Below are 12,212 nucleotides of genomic sequence, written 5' to 3'. Positions count from 1 at the left end.
ATGTCCAGTGTGACTGAACTGCTGCACAGAGCCTTCACCAGTTCTCTGCTGGGAGAATGCTTGAGGGGGACCCAGTGAAAACATATTTTAAGGGGGCAAATCTGAATGGGAGCCCTGGAAAAAGCTTTTTTAGGGTAAAAAGCTGCTTCCTTGTGGGGAACGCCCCTTTCCTCCCCCACCATCCCTCACCTTCACAAAGCCTTCTTAGATCCACTTTGGGTCAGAGGCAGTCCAGGCCCACAACCCTATTGTAGACCATATGTAGACACAGGACATGTCTGAGGACCAGTACCCCCAATGCCAGGACTCAGATGGTCCGGTTACAAAAAGTGGAGGCAGGGCAAATCCCCAAAGCCCCAATTAGCTGAAGGATGTTTGACTGAGAGTACTTGTTTCTTCTAACTCTTCCAAAATCATGGCAATTCCTCTTGGATGGTATGGCATTAACAGTTTTTGATGTTTTAGTGGATGGGTTTTCCTAGCAGCATTTTTAGCACGGTTTGCTTTGTATCTGCCACAGCTCCCTGTTACTGCAGAAAAGGAAATCAGAGACAGAGAGGCTGGGGGATAGAGTAGGACTGGGCTGCTCACCTCAGATCTGGGAAAAACCAAGGGGCAGGGAGGAGGTAAGTGGAGGGGTAGCAGGTAATCCCCCAGTGAATGGACTCTTCTGTTTATCCCAGTGAAATTAGTATGAACTTTAAAATAGTTAAATAAGTAATAAGAGCAAATTGACATTTGGTGAGTGGGCCTAAAGCTGTACAAAGTGCCCCTGATGGAGAATGTGCCTGAGACTAGGAATCAGGAATGTGCTTCCCATCACATCCACGAGGCTCTACCTGCCCTACCTTTGGAGATGGCACTTTGCCCCATATCAGAGGCGTCCCAAGTGGCATGTGCCTGTCTCTGTCCTATATAGAAGTTCACCAAAGTCTTGGCTAAGGATGGAAGGCAAATGTATCAGATTCATCAGTGACAGAAAGTTGATAACTAACAATTCTAACTATCAAAATTGGCCTAAAAAAAGATCGGGACAGGCCTGAGATGAACTGAATGAAAGATAACATTTAGTATGGATATGCTTTAAAACATACATTCAAGGGGCGGGGCTTGATGGTGGCTAGGGTGGAAGTGCAGTGAAGTTCGCCCATCAGCAATACCACAGAATACCAGCCAAAGCAGATCCAGGGCAGAGTTCCAAAACTCGGAACCACAGAGCTAGGAATATTTTAAAAGTTTGAAGGCTTATAGCTACTGAAACTTGAAGCTAAAGAAAGAAATCACGTACTTTCAAATCTGTTGGGCGAGACCAAATGACAAGACCAAGCAGGTGAGCAGAAACACCATGGAAAAGTGCCGCGGGAATTTGGAGCAAAGGTGGCAATATATTTTTTTGGTTTTGCTTTATTCTGATTTTCTTTTTCTTTTTTTTTGGTATCTGGTCATTGGCGCCCCCACTGTTTGTGCACCTCCATTCTGGTGACTAGAGGGGGAGCCTGAGCAAGTGGACACTCCCGACCCTATTTACTGGTGGGTTCTTCTGCCATGCATGCGCACAGATACTCAGCCCAAAAGCAGACCCTGAACGTTTCTTTCTTTCTTTCTTTCTTTTAAATATGGGAAAGGGAAGGACAGGGCTGTAGAGAGGGAAAGAGAGTTTGAAAACAAAACAGGTGGAAAATTAAATCAAAGCCTGAGGAATAGCATTAACAACCAACAGTGGCATCTTGAAATCTCTCAGCCAGCTTTGAAAGCAAGAAGCTAAAGAGAGGACATTAAAGTCATACTCATATTGTTGTTGTTATGTGCCGTGGAGTCGGTTCTGACTCATAGCGACCCTTACAGGGTTTCCAAAGCCATAAATCTTTACGGGAGCAGAATGCCTCATCTTTCTCCCGTGGAGCAGCTGGTAGTTTCGAACTACTGACCTTAAGGTTCACAGCCCGATTCACAACCACTACACTACCAGAGTTCCTTATTAAGCTACATTTTTTTTCTCTCTCTCCCTCCTCTCCCTTTTCTGTGATTATAGACTGCAGCATTCAGTCTAGTTTTTGTTGTTGCTGTTTTTTTGTTTTCTTTTCCGCTGGTGCTGTTTTGCTGTTTTATACTCCCCCTTCTACCTTTGGGAGACTCTTTCTCTCCCTATATTAGCCAAGAAGAGTCAACAACTGCTGCCATATAGTCAAGCTACACCAAAACCCAGGCAAGAACCAATACCAACTACCATATACCAGGGAGGCAGACAATCGCTGTGAAAGTTACTCTGAGTTAAGCAATAAGAAGTGTGAAAAAGGAAGCCTACATCTTGATCACATCCTCCTGGAAGTAATCAGAAAGCATAAAAAAATACCAAAACACATACTCAATTAAGTATTAAAGCCACAGATAAACACTACACATGTCTAAGAAGCAAAAGCAGATGACCATATCAGCACATATCGTGAAACAAGATAAAATGTCTGAGACAAATGACCTAGAGGTAGACCTGGACTCCATTCTGGAAGGAATTCAGAAAAATGATTATAAAATATTTCAAAACACTTTACAATGGAGTTGAGAACAATAAGGAAGAAGTCAGGAAAGCGCTACAGGAACAATCAAATAAGATAGATACAGCATTGGAAACAAATCAAAACCTACAGAAATAGGTCCAAATGATCAATAATAGAATATCAGAAATAGACAATACTCTGAAAGGGCAAAAGAGTAGAATAGACCAGATGGAAGGCAGAACCAGTGAGCTGAAAGACAAATATCTCAATACTACTAAGATAGAACAAACACAAAAAAGGATAAAAAAAATCTGGAAAAGGTCTAAGATTCATGTGGACAACATGAAGAGGAATAACTTAAGAATTATCAACATTCCAGAACAAGAAGAATCACACAAGTCCACAGAGGAAATAGTTGAAGAACTGCTGGAAGAAAATTTCTCTAACATCCTGAAAAGTGAAAAGATAAACATTCAAGAAGCTCAACGAACCCCAGGAAGGATAGACCCCAAAAGAAAATCACCAAGAAATATCATAATCAAGTTCTCCAAGATCAAAGATAAGGACACACTCCTGTAAGCAGCTAGGGAAAACAGAAGTGTTGCATACAAAGGCAAGCAAGTCAGATTAAGCTCGGATCTCTCAGCAGAAACCATGAAAGCAAGAAGGCAATGGGGAGACATATATAAAATCCTGAAAGAAAAAAATTGCCAACCAAGAATCCTTTATCCAGCAAAGATATCAATCAAATACGACGGTGTAATCAAAACATTCCAGGATAAACAGAAGCTAAGGGATTTTGCCAACGCCAACCCTGTGCTACAAAACATCCTAAAGGACAAGAACACCCACACTGGCAGATAATACCCACTTGACCTGGCTTCAATGACTGGATGATCAGAGCTCAACCAGAAGAAGAAAGAAGAGGAAAAAAAAGAGTAATCTGAAAAGAGTAATCTGATACAATTTGATGAACTTGACCTACACCTATGGATGCAGTAGCTCAAAAGAGGGAACAAATCCTTACAGCAAGAATCATTCCCACCACCTCCATACACAGAGTAGAAAAGGATGGGCAACTTGGACATTGGCTACCCAAAATGGGGAGGCTACAAAGGCAAGAGGTGACTGGCTTACAAGCTTTCAAGAGGGAACCTAGATTTAGAGGGCGTGAAGGAAGGTAAAATCTCCACTGAGTAGTATCCAATCTGTCTGGGAGGGGCTGATGAAATGCGGATAAGTCTCTTGTGATACAATAGTTAATAATTGTTATCAGGACTGCTTGTGAGGGTTGGAAATGTAAAGGTAGACATTTTGTAGCAAGGAGGGGAGTGATTAACTTTTCAGTCTAGGAGCGGAGATCCCTGGGAGCATCAAGAGAGAAGAGCGGAGAGTGGAACCCTACCCAGAGAAAAAGTGATGCCTGAGATGGAGGCAGAGACAATGATGTGGAGAGATGGAGCAGTTGGGGACTTTATACACAGAGAGGGAGAGGGGCTGTGTGCTGATGACTCGGGGGCAGGCTTGTAGTGTAGTTGGTTGATATGCTGGAGGGGATTGTAGCCATAGCAATGAAATGATATACAATAGGATGAATGTAAAACTAATGATCTCTCATGTAAACTATCACATAATTCATAACAAAACAAAACAAAACAAAAATCCTAAAGGGAGTTCTGTGGACTGAGAACCAACAAGAACAGACAACAACCAGAGATTGACATATGTGGCAGTACCTCCCAGAATTAAATCTACAGAAGGAAGAGTCAAGAACACAACAAAACTTTAAGAATAAACTCAGAGAATCTGGGCGGTCAGTCTATGATCAAAACAATTACAATGTAAAAGAAGGTAAACATGTAGGAACAGAGATACAGATGGTGAGCAGGTCAGGTAGATTACAGGATAAAATAGACTGTACTAAATGGAGAGAAAAGTTAATGGACAACGTCAAAGAAAATTAACACTTCACAACATACCAAGGGAATGAAAATCTAAGAAGAACATGAAAATATTAAAACTATGAGGAAACTCACAAGAACACAAAAAAACATGAACTCAACAAAGGAAGACACACAGAACAAAGAAAGCAGCAACACCACATCTTCAAAGAGATGGAGAAGACAATTACAAACTTTATATGGAAAGGAAAGAGACCCAGGATAAGCAAAGCACTGCTTAAGAAGAAGAACAAGGTGGGAAGCTTCTCACTCCCTGATTTCAAAATTGACTACATGGCTACAGTGGTAAAAACAGCCTGGTACTGGTATAGTGAAAGATACATTGATCAATGGAACAGAATTGAGAATCCAGCAATTAACTCATCCACATTCAGCGAACTGATTTTAGACAAAATACTTAAGTATATTGCATGGGTAGGAGATGGTCTCTTCAACAGATGGTGCTGGCAGAACTGGAAAGTGATATGCAAAAGACTGAAACAAAACCTTTACCTCACACCTTATATAAAAACCAACTCAGCATGGAATAAAGACCTAAATTTGAATCCCAGAATTACAAAGGCCATCAATGAAAACATAGGGAAAAGTGTGAGAGCTCTAATACAGGGCATACACAGACTACCAAACATTTTGAAACTTACACAAACAAAAATTGACAAAATAGATTAATGGGACATACTAAAAATTAAAAACTTATGTGCATCAAAAGACTTCACCAGAAGAGTAAAAAGGGAGCCCACAGAATGGGAAAAAATCTTTTGCAATGACACATCAGACAAGGGACGAATTTCCAAAATATATAGGAACCTACAACACCTCTACAAGAAAAAGACAAATAACCCAATTAAAAAATGGGCACAGGACATGAACAGACACTTCACCAAGGAGGAGATCTGGGCAACCAACAAACATACAAAGAAATGTTCACAATCACTAGCCATTAGAGAAATGCAAATCAAGACAACAATGAGATAGCATCTCACACCAGCAATAATAGCAAAGATCAAAAAAGTAGAGGACAATAAATGTTGGTGAGGATGTGGAGAGACTGGGAGTCTCCTGCATTGCTGGTGGGATTGCAAAATGGTCTAACCACTCTGGAAAACAATATGGTGCTTCCTCAAAAGGTTGGAAATAGAGATACCTTATGATCCAGCAATTCCTCTACTTGGTATTTATCCACAAGAAATACGAGCCATAATGCAAGCAGATATATGCACACCAATGTTCATAGCAGCACTATTTACAATAGCAAAAAGATGGAGACAGCCAAAGTGCCCATCAATTGAACAATGGATAAACAAACTGTGGTACATACACACAATGGAATATTATGCTACCTCGAAGAATAGCAAGAAGCAGCAAGCCACTGCATAACATGGATGAACCTTGAGGACATTATGCTGAGTGAAATCAGTCAGTCACAAAAGGAGAAATCTGGCATAGGTCCATTATTGTAAAAGATTAAGAAAAAGCACCCACACTAAAAGGGGAAAAATTATCTTTAATTTTTTTTATTTAAAAAAAAGAGGGAGACTTAGGTGCCATCCAATCCACATTTTTTTTATTTAAAAAAAAAAAAAAAAAAAAAGACTGTGAAAAGAGGATCGGCATTTGTTGGACCATCCCAATAGACCAGGGACATCACATACATGTGATTCCATTTAGTATAACAATATTCCGAAACAGCTAGTATTATCATCATTATTGTCATCTCCCACATGAGTCGGAAAGCCAGAGTTCAGCAACTACCACAGAGTCCACACTTAGAAAACTGAGAAGGGAAGAGCCATGTGGATTGTGAAGATGATCTTCAATGGATCTCAGTGTCTCTTGGCATCCATGACCTGTGTAATCCTCCTTCCTTGAGGGTGGGCCGGATTTAGTGACTCTCTCTTAGAGAATAGAACACATCAGAAAAAATGGGATATCACTTCTGAGATTAGTTAATAAGGAGACCCTGATTTCTGCTTGGAAGCCCTTTCTCTCACTACTCACTCTCAAGAAACAAGTTGCCGTGTTGTGAGCAGCCCTGTGGATAGGCCACATGACAAGGCACCAAGACCTTCCAACAACCACATGAGGGAGCTGGGGAACAGAGCACCCCATCCCCAACCAGTTGGTCTTTCAGATGAGATTGCAACTTTAGCCAGCAGCTTGAGTACTACATCCTAAGAGACTTTCTGAGATGGCCAGCTAAGCCATGCCTAGAGAAACTATGAGACAATATACATTTGCAGCTGCTAAATCATGGGGTAATTTGTTAACACAGCAATAGATTGCTATCTGGTACTTTTGTCCAGCATTTCCCCTGTATCACATGACTTCCTTAGTGAGCCAATTAACTCCTCCAGGATTCAGATTTCTTGCCTGTGGATTCTAATAGGTAATTGTTGAATTCAATGCATAAAGGTATTAATTTATAAAGGAGGAATTGTACTGTATAGATAAGCAGTAGGAAAAGATCTTAAAAGAGATATTTTAGAATAATACTTTTCTTACTTGGTGATAGCCAGGGACCAGACTGACAAAAGCATTGAGATTTAGAACCCTAGACTCAGAGCCCCAGAGAAAGTTCACGAACTAGCACAGGGCCCTGAAGTCTCTTTAACATTGTGTAAATGGAATCAGGGAAACAGTGCTCTTCAGTTGTGTCTTTGGAAGAAAGGTCCAGAATCCCAGTTGCCCCAAAGCTAGGATGACAAATAGTCAAGTGGGATATGAGACTGACTTCACAAAGTCAGTCTGAAGGTCAGCATGAGGAGGCTCTGGTGCTCATTGTGAAAGTGTGGCACTTTACACTTCAAAACACACAAAAAGCAATAGGTCCATCTTTAACCATCTCTTCCTGAAAGTGGAGACCCCAGTCCTTGAGGAGGCACTGAAGAATTGTGGATGGCTGCCCAGATTAGGAAGAGCTGGGTGGGAGTGGAGGTGGGGGGACATGACATTGGTCTCCAAACATTTGCTAGACTGTCAAGAAGAAACTAGACTTGCTCCATGTAGCTCCTGGGGCAAAACTAATAAGAATGTGTTGAACTTGAAGAGAAGCAGTCCCTGCCTTGAGACTAAGATGTTCTTTCAGAAGGAGAAGGTCCCTGGGTAGTGCAAATGATCAATGTACTTGGCTTCTAATCAAAAGGTGGGAGGTTTGGGTCCACCTAGAGATACACAGAAGAAAGTTCAGATCATCTACTTCTGTAAGATCACAGCCATTGAAAAGCGTATGGAGCACAGTTTCCACTCTAACACGCATGGGGTTGCCATGAGTTGGAGGTCACTTGATGTTTACTGTTTGTTGAAAGAGCTTTTTATCATGGAAGGGAAGACTTTGTAAGTGAGCTCCCAGTCACTGGAAGAGTTCATGGAGGGGTTCCAGGGCCACTTATGTGGGTAGTGGAGAGAGTGTTGTTGAGGGAATTCACTCTCTGAGTCGCTAAGAGTCTCTATGACTCTTAACAACAACAACCGGTTACTCAGATGTGGGCAGCCCTTTGCTTTCCCCACTCTATAAAAACCTCTTCTTTCTTCTTGCAAGGAACACTGTAATGCCCTGTGCCTGGGTGCGAGGGTATTTCCTGGTTTGTGAATCTCTCTACCGCTACCCCGTTGGTAAAACTCTGTTTTCACTTCTAACAGAATGTAAGACTACGGCACACCCATGCTGTGTCTTCATTTCAATGATGATCTTTGACAAACAAAAATCTTCAACAGTAGTAAACACAAAGCTTCTCTTTTGGCATTGATGGTTTGGGACCTTAATTTCTTAAATTCATGTTTTTTTGAGCTAGGGTTGCTGGTGTATCCTAGGAAGTCCTTGAAAATGTCTTCCCTTTATTCCAGTTTGAGAAGCTCTCGGTCCTGGATAAGTGGTACAGTGGGTTAAGCGTTGGGCTAATAACTGCAAGGCTGGTTGTTCCAACCCACCAGTCGCACTGTGGGAGAAAGATGAGACTTCTGCTCCCATAGACTTACAGTCTCAGAAACCCTAAGAAGCAGTCCTACTTTGTCCTATAGGGTCACTAAGAGTTGGAATCCATTAGATGGTGGTGGGTGGGTCCTGGATGAGCTTTCTGCAGTGGGGCGGGGTCAGTAGCAGTAGGCGGAATGGAGAAGGAGGCTGAAGGTGAGTCAGACAAGGGATGTTTGAATCCTGGCCTGGCTGCTTCTAAACTGTGTAAACAATGTGGATAGGTTACTAAATCTCTGGGGGTTCCGCATCTGCAAAATGGGGATGACAATATTTACTTTATAGGCTGCTTATAACATCTAAATAAAGCAAGGAGTTGGTAGTGTCCTATAGAGTTCCTGCTGCACAGCAGGGTCCCAGATCTTCCCGTGTGTGCCAGGATGCACAGATCCCCAGGGCAACCAAATATGGATCTCAGCCCCAGGCCAGCTGCCTCTAGTGCAATACAGATATCCTTTTCTAGGTATACCATAATGTGGAAATATTGGGAACTACTGAGTTTCATCAGAATGGCACCATTATTATGGCCCTGCCCAGCCTTGTCCTGATCTAGCAGATTTCCCCAGCTCTCTGGGGGTTATTTGACCTTCTGGCTAGCAACATTCAAATCCTGCTGCCCCCACGAAGATTTTACTTGACAGAGCACCTAGAAAATCAGGGCCTGCCTGCCCATTACTCCTGATGTGGGCTGTAGGAGAAGCACTAAACTGCTAACTGTAAAGTTGGTAGTTCAAACTCTCCAGTTGCTCCTCAGAGTTGCTAAGTATTGGAACTGACTCGGCGGCACTTAACAACAACAACCCATTACTCAGATGTGGGCAGCCCGTGTCTCCTGTACAGAAACCTTAGCCAGAACTGCTTTCAAGTTGTCAGTGGTTAATGTAGTGATTTGAGTAACAAGTGTTAGATTTTTTTTTTTCCCAAGGCTTCAACTTTTAAAGGGAAAGCATTCCTTTATTGCTCTAAAGGTAATGTTTGTGACAATTCAAATGATACAGAGGAAGAGTGAAATTGACAGTTATCCTCACTCTAATTTCTCAAAGATGGTCTCGGTAGGAGTCACTTTCCAAAGCCACCAAACTGGCAGCAAAGGAGATCAAGAAACATTGAAGATGACCCACAAAGCCAGAAAATTAAGTTTTACTTTTCTAACCAAAGAGTTGGTGAGGAAAAAAGTAAATTCCAGACTTGCCAACACAGACCAGGGGAAAACTGTGCTCTTATCCTCTGATGCCTGTCTCTTAACTGGACTCTACGCAGATTCCCTAGAAGGCCTACCTCTCCAAACACTTCTGGGACAGATTACTAGAAAATGAACAGCTATCTGTCTCACTGGGAGGACCCAAGCACACACGGATTTTCGAATTCCATGGTTACAATTGTCACTTTGTTGCAGGAGGAGGGAACAATCTGGGCTGGTCTCTCTAACCTGTGGTCCCTTGGTCTCAGCAAGGAGGAGGAGCCAGGCTCTCAGAATTGGAGTGTCCCAGGAAGAGCTGGTCATTTTACAACCCTCTGGGGCCTAAGACAACTGTCACCCGGAAGGCAGTCAGGGGCCTATTGCAAAATCTGTTCTTTAGTGTAATGCTCAATCAAGGTGGCCTCTATACCTGACATTCATCTACCAGTTCCACCAAAGCTGACCAGGAAGACAGTGCTCATGCTCCTTGGTTCTGGAAACAGTCGCCTCTGTCAGATCACAATTCTAGTTTCTACCCGTCCATCCTGCCTCCCGTCTCAGAATGCCCTTCCTTACTTGCATAAGAGGACATCGTTGTTGTAGAGGGCCTCATAGATACATGGGTCATTGTCTTCCTCCCTTCCAGTGACCATCATGATTAGACCCAGCAACAGGATTGCTGTGGCCAGCTTCTTTGTTGAACTCATGGACAACTGAAACAAAAGAAGCCTTTAGAACCCATGGTCCTCTCTGTAGGGGCCTCCCTTCCCATCCCCTCTCCCATGGGCCTGCCTGGTCGGACAGACACTTTTCTGCTAAGTTGAAGAGAAAGGCAGGCAGCTGCTCCGGGCTGCATCAGCTTGTCTGCCACCTGGACACAAATACCCTGGCAGGACCTGGGCCCACTCCAAACTGGACTCAATTTGCAGTTCTGCCTAAAGCACCTCCCCTGTCAGGGCAGGGCTTTGCTGTCACTCCCTTCCTGGCAGCCAGTACTGAGCACTCTGCAGAGCAGAAATACTTATATAAACCTCTCAGCACTCCTTGCCCCAAGCGTGGTCAGTTGGCTAAGGGTCAGTTTGTTCCTTTGGTTTTAAGGCAGGTACTGGGAAGCTGGGAACCCCAGGCATAGGACCTGGGGATGGGTGCCTACAAGAGTCCTCTTTCACTTTTTCTGGGAGTAGGGGCAGCCTTTTCTCTCCAACCCTCTGTTCCTCCTCTACATCTCTCAGCTTCTGGGAAGCCCACACTTCTGTCTGAGAAGAGGCTGTGGCCAGACATTGTGACCCTATGTAGCATGGGCTGCTTTTCAAGGTGTTGGGCAGCCCCAGCCCTGAAGCCAGCTCTGAAGGGCCAGTTGAGGACAGAAGAGTGCCTCTAACTTCATGTTGTAACAGAGCTGACCTCAGCACTCTCCCAAAATAATAGTCTCTGGAGAAAGCCAAGTAAAGCTGCTCAGGAAGGGGGAGACAGGCCCCAGCAATGTCCTGCTGGGGGGAAGCGGGGCCCTGGGCTGGGTACACACTGAGCCTCCTTGGCCGGACAGCTGAGCCTGCATCCCCACGGGGAAGTCTACAGCAGGAAGGAGTGTGTGGACTCTGATTAGAACCAGAACAGACGGGGAAGATCAAAAGCAGTTCCTCAATGCCCTTCCAATAGGTCTGCTCTTGATCTCTAAGGTGGTGGGGTACCACCAACTGGGAACTCAGGACTCCTGTGCTCTCCTCTGTGCTCTGCCCAGCAGTGACTGAAGAAAGTTAATGTCTCCTAAGGATGCACTAGAGTTCTGATGTGGCACTGGATAAGCACTGGACTGGTAACTGCAAGATCGGAGGTTCTAACCCACCAGTCGCTCTCAGAAACCTTATACAGGGTCGTTATGAGTTGGAACTGACTCAGTGGCACACAACAACAGGATGCACTATTTTCCCTATTCAAAAGCAAGTAAAATGACCCTGTCACCCTGTGTCTTGCTAAAGAAGATGACACAACTATAAAGCGAATTCCAGGCAGCTGTCCAGTTGAATTCCATTTCTAGGATACCAACTTACACCCAAAGGCCCTTCCTTGGGGATCATAAATTAAACACATTTCTGGATCATTTTGCTCCCCCTCCAAGAATGTACCTCCAAGATCTCTCCAACTAGGAAATGTTGAATTGTAGCCTCTTCACAAGATCATTGTGAGAATGAAATGAGATGAAATTATGAAAGAATTTAGTAAAGTACCTGGCATATAGTAAATTCTCAATAAATCATGGATAGTGTAAGTATTAATCTACAGATTTATTTATTCAGGCATTCACTTATAATCCATTTCACCAGTAGATATTGAACATCTTCTATGTGTTAGGCCTTGAGTGTAGGGTGAGTTTGGCCCCTGTCCTCCTGGGAACAGAGAGTGATGCTGTCAGAATGCTTGTCCAAACTTTCCTGGGAGCCAAAGCTCTTAGTAGACAATGAAGGGTTAGATAGAATTCTTGGTGTGCGGCTGCCCATGCTGAGGTCACTCACACCAGTTTTTCCTCCTTACTTAGTATGTGCCAGGGACTTTCATCACTGAATTCTCATAACAACCTGCTCAAGTGGTAACTAGTATTATTCCTG

General features: G+C 43.4%; 1 protein-coding gene across 1 annotated transcript in view; it reads right to left on the bottom strand.

Moving 5' to 3' along the window:
* Positions 1-10,313, bottom strand: part of PEBP4 (phosphatidylethanolamine-binding protein 4) — a 329,605-nt gene extending 319,292 nt beyond the window's left edge. The window contains exon 1 of the mRNA XM_006864386.1: positions 10,183-10,313. Within this exon, the coding sequence (XP_006864448.1) occupies positions 10,183-10,313 (131 nt within the window). The remainder of the gene's footprint in view (positions 1-10,182) is intronic.
* Positions 10,314-12,212: the final 1,899 nt, after the last annotated feature.

This window comes from Chrysochloris asiatica, unplaced genomic scaffold, assembly GCF_000296735.1.
Source record: "Chrysochloris asiatica unplaced genomic scaffold, ChrAsi1.0 scaffold00064, whole genome shotgun sequence".
NCBI lineage: Eukaryota > Metazoa > Chordata > Mammalia > Afrosoricida > Chrysochloridae > Chrysochloris > Chrysochloris asiatica.
Note: the sequence above shows the minus strand (reverse complement) of the source record. Positions and strands in the feature narration are given on the sequence as shown.